This window comes from Manacus vitellinus, unplaced genomic scaffold (genome assembly GCF_001715985.3).
Source record: "Manacus vitellinus isolate BGI_N305 unplaced genomic scaffold, ASM171598v3 scaffold_83_pilon, whole genome shotgun sequence".
NCBI lineage: Eukaryota > Metazoa > Chordata > Aves > Passeriformes > Pipridae > Manacus > Manacus vitellinus.
In genome coordinates this window covers 1,754,244-1,768,221 of record NW_021940836.1, presented here as the reverse complement: position 1 = coordinate 1,768,221, position 13,978 = coordinate 1,754,244, and the positions used below count along the sequence as shown (strand labels likewise).

General features: G+C 43.3%; 1 protein-coding gene across 3 annotated transcripts in view; it reads left to right on the top strand.

Annotated features, from left to right (window-relative positions):
- PAK1 (p21 (RAC1) activated kinase 1) overlaps positions 1 to 12,183 on the top strand; it is a 71,893-nt gene extending 59,710 nt beyond the window's left edge. For all 3 annotated transcript variants that reach the window (XM_018085607.3, XM_008924922.3, XM_018085606.3), the window contains exons 10-15: positions 139 to 251; positions 5,399 to 5,516; positions 5,971 to 6,070; positions 7,861 to 8,057; positions 9,570 to 9,707; positions 10,970 to 12,183. In XM_018085607.3, coding sequence (XP_017941096.1) covers positions 139 to 251; positions 5,399 to 5,516; positions 5,971 to 6,070; positions 7,861 to 8,057; positions 9,570 to 9,707; positions 10,970 to 11,056 — 753 coding nt within the window. In that variant the 3' untranslated portion in view covers positions 11,057 to 12,183. The remainder of the gene's footprint in view (positions 1 to 138; positions 252 to 5,398; positions 5,517 to 5,970; positions 6,071 to 7,860; positions 8,058 to 9,569; positions 9,708 to 10,969) is intronic.
- Positions 12,184 to 13,978: the final 1,795 nt, after the last annotated feature.

Genomic DNA, 13,978 nt, shown 5'->3' with positions numbered 1-13,978 from the left:
AGTTACTAAATGGCTGAGCATCCCATGATGAAAAAGTGTTTTCCTCCTTCACCCAAATGTGGGACTAAATTGACTGGTACTGGCACGTTTCTGGGGGACTCCTGTAATAACACATTACTTGGTGTCTCTTCACTGCAGGTTGCAATCAAACAGATGAATTTGCAGCAGCAACCCAAAAAAGAACTGATTATTAATGAAATCCTTGTGATGAGGGAAAACAAAAACTCCAACATTGTCAACTACTTGGACAGGTATGTCAGCATTTAAAGGGTTCACGAAGGGACTCTGGGGAACACTTTCTTGTCGGTGTTAAGTGTTCCAGGCTCAACTTAATGCAAGGTGTAGGACAACCTTGCATTGATTAATGCACACATGTGCCTTTGTGGGGATGTGGGTGTCTTGGTTGTCTCTCTCCATAACTAGGAGAAACAGGAATTTGAATTGGTATTAATGGGGTGTCTAGGCTCACTTTAGAGATGCTAGTAGCAAGGTACTAGCAGTATCCTGTCAGGACTCCATTTTCCAGCTCTCTCCCTTGACAAAATTTGACACAGTAAGCTGTTTCCTTCCTGCTCCTAGAGGAGAAACAGAAGTAGTTTGAATCATGTTATTTGTATTTGTTTTCCTCTTCTTCTTCTTTCCTCTTGCACTGAGCAATGCTGGCTGCTGGGAGAGGGGCAGACTGGTAATCTTGTCCCTGTGACTGTCCATGGAGGTTTTTGTACAGTACCATAACAACAATGAGGGTGAATGACGTGACACATAACATGAGGTCTGGGGACACCTCAATGTGGCCTTTCAGTACTTAAAGGGGGCTTTTAAAAAGGAGGGAGAGTGACTTTTTATGCAGGCAGATCGTGACAGGACAAAGGGGAACAGTTTTAAACTAAAAGAGGGTAGATTCAAATTAGGTATAAGGAAGAAATTCCTTACTGTAAGGGTGGTGAGGCACTGGAACAGGTTGCCCAGAGAAGTTGTGGCTGTCCCATCCCTGGAAGTGTTCAAGGCCAGATTGGATGGGGCTTTGAGCAACTTGGTCTAGCAGAAAATATCCCTGCCTATGGCAGGGGAAGTTGGAACAAGCTGATCTTTAGAGTCCCTTTGAACCCAAACCATTCTGTGATTTTATGATACTGAAAGCCCAACAGGCAAAGGCATTACATGGTGACTGAATTTACCATCAACAGAACACTGATGCATTGTGTCAAGTCTATGTCATTCACATTATAAAGATATAGCTAGACCTGTTAGAGCTGCAGTAAGACTTCCAGTCTGGTACACTCAGCATCTGAATGTAGCAGTTCTAATGAACTGCAAGTTTGTAGGATAAAAAGTGCCTAGATAGATTGAGGTGCAAAATTTAATCTTGGCAGTTGGGGTGTTTTTGAAGATACAATGGAGAGATGTCACCTATAATCTCTTTTGGAAATCTGAGAGACTATTTACACACTTGTTTGCTCTGCATGTATATCAACAGCTAATGAGCTGTTTTTTTAATAGATTTCTTTAGCAGGCTTTTAATGTCTGAGCCAAAAAAAGTACTACTTATAAACTGCAACATCAGTAGAATTGCTGAATTTTCATGGTGCTATGTGTCCTATGCATAGCTGTAAAGAACTACTTTGTTGAAAGGACAGGAAGTCTGCCCCTGAAATTTTGTGAAAGAGGTGTGTGTGCAGGGAAGTGATGCTGGGCAGACACCCTTTTCTTACAAAGAGAAGAATGTTACCAGTGTACAATGAAACAAATGGTAAAGAAGAGTTAAGAATTGCATCTAGGCTGAAACTGTTATTTTCTCCTGGCTGATTAGAGGCTTTGTTTCAAGAAAACTGTTTGGGAGGCAGGCATCACTGTGTATATGCCTTCTCTAGCCAGTGCATTGCTGCTGCAGGATAGCTGCACATCCTGCTGTCTTGTTCAAACTTCCAGCAACAAAAGCTGCTGCTTCTGTCCTTCACTTTCACTAATCTTTTTCAGAGGGATTAGCTTTTGTTGAGTGCTGCACATGGACAGAACAGCAACTGGGATGAACATGGGAGTTCTTGCATCTATTATACTATTTCAGCTTTTCAACTGCAGGATACTGTAGCTGGGGAGCTGTGTCACTTCTGCCTGGCCTAATGTGCCTGTTTGCTTCTCAAGTGCTGAATTAAGCTAATATTTGGACGCCACTTGCTGGCTTCTGCCTATTCCTGTCACTGAGGAAGTATGAGGAAGGATGTGCTCACCACTGAGACCTGGTTTCTCTTTTGTAGTTCTGTTACAGTGCCTCCCCTTCTGAGTCCCTAATGGGAGCTGCAAGATAGTCATGGGCATAAACCAGCTCTCTCACTTCTCTTTTGCCTCAGCTCCTGCCCTTATGCAAGTGTTTCCTGTGCTTTGTCCTCTCTTACCTGCATGGCCTACTTGCTTGTGGTTAAGACAGTTTTTCTGCTGCAGTGTAAGTGGCCAGTGTTGCACACAGGTGTGCTGTGGCATTTAACCTAGAGCCATAGACTAATTCAGCTGTACTTCAGAGCTGAATTTGGAATCGTCTGGTTCTGAAGACAGTGACACTAGTCTTCAGTGCAGACAAGCAGCCACTTGTGCTGAATTACCTGCTGGAGGTGCCAGTTTCTTTCTACTCTGTGAAAGAAGCCCTCAGAGGCTTGCTTCTAAACTTAGGCATATAAACACAGGCATCAGATGCCCCGTGTTAGGGAAAGCAAACTCCCGCCCTTTGGTTTCTTTCAGAAGAACTCTCCTTAACTTAATAAACCCCATAAATAAGTGGTAGCCACTGTTACCCTCACCCCAACCCCAGACTGAAATAGGGATGGATGGTCAGTGAATAAAGCTGAAGATGTAAGACAGTCATGCTACAAGAAAACATTGTTTTCTTTCCAGGCTACCGTGATGTTTGCATGTTGGAGGCATGTTACTGGTGCAAAGATTTGAAATTAATGAACTTGTTCTTCTGGGCAAAACCATATTTCATAAATTTTATCAGTAAAAAGGGACTAATACTGACTGGTGCATACTTGTGATATGAAGGGCTTGGTACTCCTAGGGTATCTAAGTGGAAGCTGAGGAATACCTTTCAGGATCAGATATTACCTGCTCTTTCAGATGGCTGAAGAGAAAGTGTAGATAGTCTCCTTCTTCCTCAAAGACTTTCACCAGGTTTTTTTTACTGCCAGCCTTGTTTTGGAAGGTGACTGTGAGTGACAAGGTGTGACACCGTGCTATGCCTGATGTCACATGCTGAGCAGCATGTAGGTGTACAGACTTCCTGGTGGTGTCTCCAGAACTACTGAGAGAGTGGGTTTGAGTCATGACTACAGTGGGCAGCTCAATGACTAAAACTGGCAAGGGAGTGGAAAGATCCATGAGACGGTACCACCGAGTCCCCTGAAATGACATTTTTTTGGTGGCAGCTGGCAGGGAACCACCATTAATTCCACCTCTCTGTGTGTTATGTCAAATCCATCAAATTATTGAGTTGCCAGGGTCTTGGCACATGCCCGTGGCTGCTCATGGCACAGCTTTGGTTCACAGTGTGGTTCTTGGCTTGCTCCATCCCTTTTGGCTGCAGAGAGGTACCAGCTTGCTCCCAGCGTGTGGAACCTGAGATTGTCACACAGGAGTGATGGAGCCCATTTTGCACCCATCCTTACAATCAAGTAGATTAGGGCTGCAGAGGGTGCTGTTGGCAATGAAGGGAAGTGTTGAGATGTCTGGAGTGGCCGATTTGTTGAGAGAGTGCTGATATAATCTGGAGAGAGCCTGGTTTGGCAGAAGTTAGGAAGAAATAGCAATAGCATAGGGGCAGGAAGGAAGGGTGTGGATGGAGCAGCTTTCAGAGCCCAACAGAAGGTAAATGACCCACAGAGATAGCAGGAGTGCTTCGGAAAGTAGTTCTGCTGCTCCTCTCTCAGATGGGCTGCTGTGCAGGTGGTGCTACTTTTTCTGGGGTCTGTAATGCCAGGGAAAAAAATTCCAGTGCATTAGCTTCTGTTCCATAGTGGAGTTGGAGACCTGTCTGCTCTGGGAGCATAGCCCTTTGCCCTTGGGCATTGTATCCTGAAAGAAACTCCAGACTGTACCTCCCTACATAGTCTTCAGCATCACCAAACCAAGCTACTCTCTTTGTCTCTGGTATTAAAAGCTCTCCGTAACTGTAACAGTGCTGTCATCCAGGTGTAGCTCAGACCACAATTATTTTTTGGAGGATTTTTTCATCAGCTTAGGTGTTGTCACTGTGTCCTTTGGTGGTCAAGCCCACCGCTTGCTCACTCCGGTGCTGTCTCACTCACCTCTGTCTTTTACTTTCCATGCCAAGTTGGGCTTAATTTATTTCTCCTTCAGTGTTGCTTTCTACGGAATTGTTCCCTAGAACCTATCCAGGTTTTTACATTTGGCTCCTAGCAAATTCACTCTTCAGTAAGATCAGGTTTTTTAGGGCAAAGCAAATGTATCCTTGATGAACTCTAATGCCAGCTAAAGCTTTTAATTAGATTCTCTGCCCTCTCACTTGACTCATCTGTCCACTCACTTGAAAAATGAGAGGATAGGCTGAGAAGGTCTGTTTTCAAACTGATGATTCCTTCCTTCAGGAATGTGTCATCCTGATGTATCTGTCATGGAAGTTTGTGTTGATGTTCTTCCAGATGAACCCAAAAAGGCAGAAATGGTTAGTGGTTTGGGTTTGGGCTTTTTGTCTTCAGAATTGATGTTTCATCCAGTTCTCTTTTCCTTCTGAAATTTTTAGGCAAAATCACAAACTAGTTTGGTAGCACTAAAAAGATTGACGTGATTTTCAAATGCATAATGCTTAAAAAAGAAGTGTTCTTTCATGGTTGTTTGTGGGCAGCCATCCTTTGTGTCACCCAGGATTGTCTCTGTGCCTAGGCAAAGCAGGAAGTTGCTTAGGACAGCAGGATGCCACAAGTAGTGAAGCAGCCCCCAGCCACCTCTTCCAATGCAAGAGCCCTCAAAAGCCATGCCATGTGCCAAATGTCCGGGCTGCATGTTTGGACCCCATCCTTGACTACGAGCTCTTATCTTTCTCTCCCAGCAGCAGCAGGAGTTGTAAGGTCAGGTCTCCATCTTAGTCTGTGTCCTTTCCATGGCAGAAAAATTCAGCCTTGCTTTTATGGACAGGAAGCTTGTAGCCAGCTCTCCCATTACATCTCTCCTCAACTTCTGCACTCACCCTTTGCTCTGGTCATTCAGATTGTGATTGGATCCTCCCATGTACAGAAAGTACCACAAACACCTGGTTCCCCCAATACTGTTAAATGTGACTTCTGGTTTCTCTACACTTGGAGGACAGCTTTGAAACCATGTGCATTCTGGCCAGGTAAATGGTGACATGCTCATACGTGCTGATTTTTAAAATCTAGTTTTGGTTCTTCAGTTACCTTGTAGGAGAAGAGCTCTGGGTGGTCATGGAGTATTTGGCAGGAGGCTCCCTAACAGATGTTGTGACAGAGACCTGCATGGACGAGGGACAAATCGCAGCTGTGTGCCGGGAGGTAAAGCAAGACTCGCACTCGGAGGGAGCTGTGGTTGGGAATGGGACACAGGCTTTGTATGATCTGTCACTAACTCCATGGGAATAGGTATCTCCAGCTTCTGTAAGGCAACAGTCGTTCTTTCAGAGGATGGATTTCACTTGCAAGATTGCAGTTTAGGATTCTAATGCAAGCCTTATGTTCCACCCTAGAGGGAGGACTAGAGTGGGAAATGGGGTTGGAATCCTCCTGATTATGTCTGTTCTTCAGGTCTTTAGGGAGTAACTTGTCTTCCTAGGACCTGCTGATCCCAGTGGGGTATCTCTATAGTCCTGCACATACTGAATATATGAAAGGTCCTAAGACACGACGCCCTTACTAGTGAAAATGCATGTTGTTTGAGTCCTTTAGTTGTCTAATTGTGACTGGTGAATAATTTCATGCACAGTAAAAATATCTCAAATATTTTTTTCAGTGTCTCCAGGCTCTGGAATTCCTACATTCAAACCAAGTTATTCACAGGGACATCAAGAGTGACAACATCCTGCTGGGAATGGATGGCTCTGTCAAACTAAGTATGCAGGGAACATTACTGATGATGACTTGAGTTATCAGTCTGGACCAGTTATCTGGTCTGGGCCAGGCATTTTAGGGAGATAGGTGTTTGAGTGGTGATGAACAGGCTGTAGAAATGCTCCTGGAGATATTTTTGTGGCATTGGTTTTAATGTAGATTGGCAAGCATGAGTCTTTGTGAACTGATACCAGACTTGAAGTGAGGCTTGAATTTCATTTAGTTTTGGGCCATCTGTTTATGTTAACTAAAATAACAGTATTTTTATGCTACTCCAGTCTAGAAAGCTGGATTGGGAGGTGTAGTGCCAGAAGTCTTTATTTGTGGACAGTCTCTTCAGTCTGGAAAATACTACAGGTACTTGGGGCTCAGGGGAAGTGGAGGAGAATTGAAAACCATGTAACTTGAAATAATTTAATTTTACAATGTCAACCCAGACTGGACTTTAAATGTTGTTTCCTCCATGTGGTATCACCATCAATGAAGACCTTGAGGCTGTTCTGCCCCCTGGCTACTGAGGTAGCTGTTGTGCTTGTCTCTGCCCATGCACAGAGAAGTCTGGAAACTAGTCAGTTATCATCTTCACCTATAGCTTTAAGAGAATTGTGCTCCTTTTCTCTTCCTCTCTGTTCTGTTGGCTAGCACCCAGTAGGCATAAATAAATCTATTTTTGTAGGCAGTGGCAGCAGATATGACTCAAAATTCACACAGTGCAGATATGCTGAGTAAAAAGGTGGGGGTTTTTTTGCACATAATTGCTTTTAGACTAAAGCTGCACTTTGATACAGTCAGGTCTATGGAGTGTTAGCGATGAATAGCTGATGGGGGGCCAAAGTGCTCTGTTCTTATGGAATAACTTCTTTGAGCATAGTATGCAGGTACCAGACTGGAGTTTAAAGTTAAAGAAGTCCCTGTGGATATGATGCAGTAACCTTCTGGATCTGAGCTGCTTACTGGCTGTGCTGGAAATTTGCCCTGTTTATGAACCATATGTCCTTTCCTGGTATTTACCCTTGATGAAAACTCAGCTAGGAATCAGTTTAATTTTCATCATTCTGCCTAAAATTAGACCTGTGATGCTGTAGGAGGTCACGTTGGGCAGTGCATCTTGCTGTGTTGATTCTGCTGGGCTCACAAGAACAGAATGAGTTTTTTCTTTTGGTAAGTCAAATACAAATAAGATACAGGACCCAGCAATCTTTGTGTGAAGGCTCTCCCTCTTTGTCTCTATTCAAAGAAAATAATCAATATAAATTTAGATACTTTAAATTTATTCTAAACACTCATTGCTCTGTAAAGCAAATGCTGTTTGAAGGATGATATATCTACTGGGGAACTAATATCTCTTGGGCTGAAAATACCATCAAAGAATACAGTGTGTGGGTTGGGAAGTGTATCTGGATCAGACCGTGCATTAAATTCTATTTTCACATACCCAGGGATGGTCTTTAGACCATATATGACACTGTGTATTACAGCTGCAGGATGCTGCAACACAGTTGAGTGTCTCAATATATGTACATGGGTATTTACCGATCCCTATCTTTCACACAGTCGAGTCAGCAGCTCTATGATGCTCATGGCCTCAGAGAGTCAGATTTAGAAACTTAGCTCTAAACACCGTGCTCTGTGTTAGCCACAAACCCACCCCTCCTTTCACAGCAGCAACACCCCAGACAGCACAGCAAGGTAAAGTGTACTGCAGCTCTGATATCTCTAAGGGTTGTTTTTGGAGAAGTTTGTTGATTTGTCTGTCTGTTTCTTCCCCCTCCACCCCATTTTAATTTTCCAGCTGACTTTGGCTTCTGTGCTCAAATCACTCCTGAGCAGAGCAAGCGCAGCACCATGGTGGGGACCCCGTACTGGATGGCACCTGAAGTGGTGACGCGGAAGGCGTATGGGCCCAAAGTGGATATCTGGTCGCTGGGGATAATGGCCATCGAGATGATTGAAGGAGAGCCCCCCTACCTCAATGAGAACCCCCTGAGAGTAAGCAAGTACCTTTTGTCATCAGGTCTTTGCTAAGCCTGCTGCTCATGTGACTCCTCCGGTGTGATTTCAACACCTGCAGGCCCATCTAATTCAAACTGTTCTATGATTCTGTGGTCTGCTTAGATGTCATGGTGAGAAGACTGAGATAGTTAAAGCCATAGTTTGCTCTGGATAGCAGAGGTGTGTGTGCTTCCTGCACAGACTCTTTGGTCAGCTCTGATGAATTAGATCATGCACACTTATAATTTCCCACTTTCTGGAGATGCTGACAGAGGCAGAAAGAGTACTGGATGGTGCCAAAGCAGTGATGTCTTGAAACCTTGTACCCTGTGAGTGTGAAAGAATTCTCCTTGAGTTAGGTCAGGCTGGATGGGGCTTTAAGCAGCCTGGGCTAGTGGAAGGGTGGTTGGAACTCGATGATCTTTAAGGTCCCTTCCAAACCAAACCATTTTATATTTCTATGATTCTATTCTATAAACAGAGCTTTTTCTTACTGAAAGATTGTTAAGCCTTTAGACAGGGCTTAAGCGTCCTGATGTCTTTCCCTTGTTTAATTTTTAACAAAAGGAGGGATGCTGTCAGTGTATAGGGGCATCACTGCTCTTAGTATAAGCCAGGTTTGTGGCTTCTCCCTCAGCTACACAGGTTGGAGGAATCTTGAAAAATTCTGTCCTACTTTTTTCTCCATCTGGAAGTGATTTTTGGGAGAGAAGAGCAGCAGCAAAGAAGAGTGTAAGGAATGAAATGGTTTTGAGTTAAAGTAACAGTACTTTGCCTCATTTAACTCAACTTATACTAATTCCCAGGCTATCAGACTGCTCCCATGGGATGTGTTGAGTGATGTGCTCAAAAGGCCTGCATATTAACAAGTCTCTGGCAGATTTCTGTTTCCTTTGAAAATTCATCCAGGAAGTTTCTCACATGAAATCCTGCAATGGATGAATTCTGAGTTCCTTGGTTCTCAGAGGAGGGTGTGTGTGAATACTTCATCCCCAAGTAGTAGCAAAACTGCTTGTTTCGCAGGATGTTAAAAGCTGCTGAAGGGTCTGCTGGACATCTTTTGTGAGGAGCCAACTCCATCTTTATCAGGTTGACTTTTTAGGCTTGGTGCACTGAGGCAAAGTACTGACAGAAAAAAAATCTTCTATTTAGTCAAGGTTACCTTCCCATGAGGATATAGTTATTACAGAAGCACTGGTAGAGTCATGCCAGTTAACTTCCCTATGTAAACAGGGTCTGGAATGTTGTTTTTGTCCTTGTAATCCCTTGAGAGGGCTGCAGGATCTAAACCCAGATTAAGAGGGTAAAACAATAAAGGATTGGATCCCACCCACAAAAAAATAGGGCTGGCAGCTATTCCATTTGCTGAAACTTAGGCATTGATTAGTCACCCTGATAAGGTGCAGTTTTTTTCCTCCCCATTGAACTGGGGAGAGGGAGAAGTGAAATGGGTATAATACAGAGATGGAATCTAACCTCCTGTTTCTTTGGTGCTTGTTTTTGCATTAGGCCCTGTATCTCATCGCTACTAATGGGACTCCAGAACTGCAGAATCCAGAAAAGCTGTCACCCATATTCCGAGACTTCTTAAATCGCTGTCTTGAAATGGACGTGGAGAAGAGAGGTTCTGCAAAAGAGCTGCTACAGGTAGGTGATGGGCAGCAAGACTGAACCAATACAATCACGTTACCCTGAGTGAGGCCAGGCTTAGGGTGAGATCTTGTTTGAGGTCTTAAATACTGCATCAGCTGAAGGCAGAAGCACAGCTAAGGTAACCTACCAGGGAAAAAACAGCCAACCAAAACCAACAACCCCCAAATGTACATCTATAATAAAATATTAACAGACTGCTCCCTTTTTATGCTGTACTGGCTACTAGCAGCAGCTGTACAGCATGTTCTGTGTCCAACCTGAAATAATAGCTATGCCCCAGGCCTGCCAAATGCTGAGCCCTTAATTCCCATGGTTTCCTCACACAGCTGGCCATGACATCTGGATGTGTTGTCATGGTCTTGTCATGATTTTGATTTGGACAGCAGGAAGGCTTCTAGCTATCAGATGTTCTGGCTGTCTCCTTTCTGGTGGAGAGATCACAAAGCTCTTTGGAATGTGCATGGCTTGCTTTAACTGGAGCAGTTTGGTGTTACCACATTTTGCCCAATACTACTCCTTACAGAGGTGATGGAACACAGCTTGTGAGATACCTAAATCATAGAATGATTTGGGTTGGAAGGGACTTTTAAAGATCCTCTAGTTCCACTGTTCCTACCGTGTGCATAGATACCTTCCACTAGATTCGATTGCACAAAGCCCCATCCAACCTGACCTTGAACAATTCCAGAATTGGGACAGCCACAGCTTCTCTGAGCAACCTGTTCCAGTGCCTCACCGCCTTATAATCAGATATTTCACTGAAAACCTGGTGTCTTAGTCTGAACTCCTGGTGCAAGTAACTTTACTGACTGGCAGAATGGCAATAGTTGAAAGATCACTTTTTCTCATTGACTTTCCAGTCCTAAAATGTGAGAGATCGGTTATGTCCTGTTCCTTGGAGCAGGAGAACATTTTGACTGCAACACTTCTGCCTGTTTTTAAATACCTTGCAACCTCTGTTTTTTTACTGTTTTATTTTTTCCATCTCTGAAGCACATTGCCTTAGGTGATGCTGAGTTTTGCTTGATCTTGAACATGTACAAACATTGGATAATTTAGCATGTGTTGGGTGCAAATCTCTTCATCGCTTCAGGCAAGCCCTGAAATTTTGTGGTGGTAACAGAGCTTCTGGTTTCACCTATTCAGAGACTGAAGTAGGTTCTTAGACTTCATATGGGTCTAGGTTTAGAACAGCTGCAAGGCTTCTGGGGCATGTTCTTAAAAATTTAACCCCTTTTCTTTTTGTTTCTTCCTAGCATCAGTTCCTGAAAATTGCAAAGCCTCTATCTAGTCTCACTCCTCTGATTATTGCAGCTAAAGAGGCAGCCAAGAACAACCATTAAAGTGGTGAAGTCAACACAGTCATCGTGTCAAGACTTTTAGATGCTCATTTCAGAGACTGAATTACCTGCCCCTCTCCCCTTCTGCTCCTTCTTCACAGGAGTGTTCTTAAAACTTTGACTGCCCTGAAGGGTGGCAGAGGTATTGTTCACTGAATGTGAAAGGGCACACAAGAGGGACATGGCTGATCTTACGTAGTGAACTGTCTTTCCATCCTCGTGATGGGGATGGGAGGGGAAGAATATTTTGTATGGTTGAGAAGATCTTTCTGAGAATGTCTGAACATGACCTACACATAGTGAAGCCAGTTTGTTTTCATATTTCTTATTGTGTTTATTTTTAAAAATAATGTGGAGCCTTAGACCATGTTTATCTTAATAAATTAAATCTTTTGCTGGCTGCACTTTTCCTGCTTCTGCCAAGCTGCTATTACACCACCAAGGCTGCTCTGTGCTTTGGATGACTTGAGGAGGGAAGGAAGCAGGCAGCAGCAATGTGAACAGCTGTAACAACTGAGAGGGGAACAGGGATGTGAAGGTGTATCTCTCTTGCAGCACTGCTGGATGTTTCAAGGGAGCATGGACAAAGCCTCTGTGTACTTTCTGCAGCCATTGGAGAACTTAATTCATGGATGATCTCTTTGCCAATTTGTGTGAATTGGGCTCCCCCCCCACTTCCTCTTTAGTGTCAACTCAGCTAATTACACATCTCAGAAATTTCTGTTTTAGAAGGTAAATCACAGGAAAAAAAATTGACAGAGAGCTCTTTTGAGGTTATTTTATTGTGCTGTGAGGTTTTTTAGAGACCCTTGCCCTGTATGCTAAAGTGAACCGAGCAATTACTGTTCTAAAGATAAGATTGGCCTGCAAAATATGTTGAAAACTCTTGTTTCTTAGAGCAAGTCCAATGGGAAACAAACTCATCATAGAAGCTGCTTTCTTCTTGGAGATGTGGGGACATGAATTTTTTTAAAACGATGGTTTCTTTATGCTACTGATACCTTTGGTTGCTAATAGTTTGTAAAAATACCAGGAAACCTGGAACTACTAGAAGAGGGATTGGTTGTAAACACTGGGCTTATGTTCGACTATGTACTGAATTTTAATAAAACGACTGCTGTGTTTCTTAACTTGGGGCTGGGAGAGAACTGGAGAATTCCTTGTCACCAGGCAAGTCTGTTGGAGGGGCTGTTGCTTGTACGGTCAACGGGCGCTTGAATGTTTTGGATGAAGTAATAGAACCTTGTTTCTTACCCCATCTTCTGTAGTCTTTTGGAATAGCAAGTGGCTCCCGAGGGAGTAACTTTACACATAGAAAAAAGGGATTAAAAAAATGTGTATTATAACTGGGGAACCTGCTTTCTATGTGCTGCTTTGGTCACGCATGGGGTGAGTTTAAACTATTCTGGAGTAACGTCTCATCTCTTTCCAAAGCACTTGTGTTGCACAAAAATTCATTCCTTCTTCTTGCTGAGACCTGCTGCTGTCTCAGCCCTTTCCTCCCTGCACCTGGGGTTTAATTAAATATATTTTTCCTATTGGCTCCACTGTACATGACAGCTCTTACATCATCTTTACTCGGTGTAGGTAGTCTGTGAGCTCTTTTGCTTCTGAGGGGCCTTCTGCTTTGTGCTGCAAAGTGGTTACTGTTTGACATGAGGCTGAAGCGCGAAGTCTTGCCCCAATCTGCAGCCTCTCTCCCTTTTGTGTATATGTATTTTGTCTCCCTGTAATAGTAAGTTTCCTCTCACAAAGCTTGTATCCAAGGATGCATTCTTCTGACAAAACACTAGAACTGCCAACCTGGAGAGGGATATGATGTATGGAAGAGCTTGACTGATTGGAGCTTAGGTGGAGATTGCAGAAGGAATGCTATTACCCTTAAATAATTCCCTTTGATAAGGGAATTATTATTCCCTTATTATTACCTTATTATTATATTTCCTCTGGAAGACTCAAGATGGCATATGTGGGAAGAAAAGAATAAGTGGCTAGATATCTCTTGCTATAAAATCGCATAGGACTGGTCCTACAAATTTGGCAAATGACTTTTTTTCTGATAGCATTTGGTTAAATTTGATCCACAATGTGTTTAATTTCTCTGATTTCTCTTTAATTCCCTTCTCTACTCCATCCTCTGCATCCCATTGAGTTGAGAACTTAATGCCCATGTGCCCCACCTGCAAGCATGCACTGGAGCTTATATTTCTGCAGTGAGATTTCTGCTAAATTTCCCTAAAGGTAGAGGAGGTTATTTGTGTGTGTTTTAATAATCCTCTGGATTCTCTATTGCACAATGGAAAGGGATCCACGCGAATGCTTCTTACACTGGTGATGTGCTTCTGTCTTGTTGACTTCCACGTTGAATCGGTCCTGCCTCGTTTCTGTTAGCTGCTTGAGAAAGGGGTTGCTTAAAGCCTTTCTTTCTCCACTGGGAAGCTGCAAGAGTGTGATGGCCATGCATGTGTGTCATCTTGTCCCAGGCAGTTTTTTCCCAGTCATGATGGGTGGGTAGGTGGGAAGAGGAGGCGATTGCTACAGTGTGCCTGGACCTAGTTTCCAGTTACCAGACACATCATGTTTTGTTCTCAGAAAATCTTAAAAAAATTTTCTAGCTACCTTAATCTTAGGAGAATGGGATTATTTTTTCTATTTGTTCTGAAATGCATCCTTTCCTTCCCTTTCCCTTTCCCTGTGAGTCGCTTGGCACCAGCACCTGTGTTAGCTTTCAGAGTCCCCTATGGCATGTTCCTTTCTACAGAGGGCTCTTAAATAGCAACTCTCTGACTTAGAAGTTAACCTCTGGGGCTTATTTTTCTGAAAATATCTTGTCTCTGCTGTTATTTGAAAGCAACTCCAGCTGCACAACTTCTTTGGTGCCTTTGCTGGATTTTTTTTTACCCCCTTTCTTTATTAACTGATTCA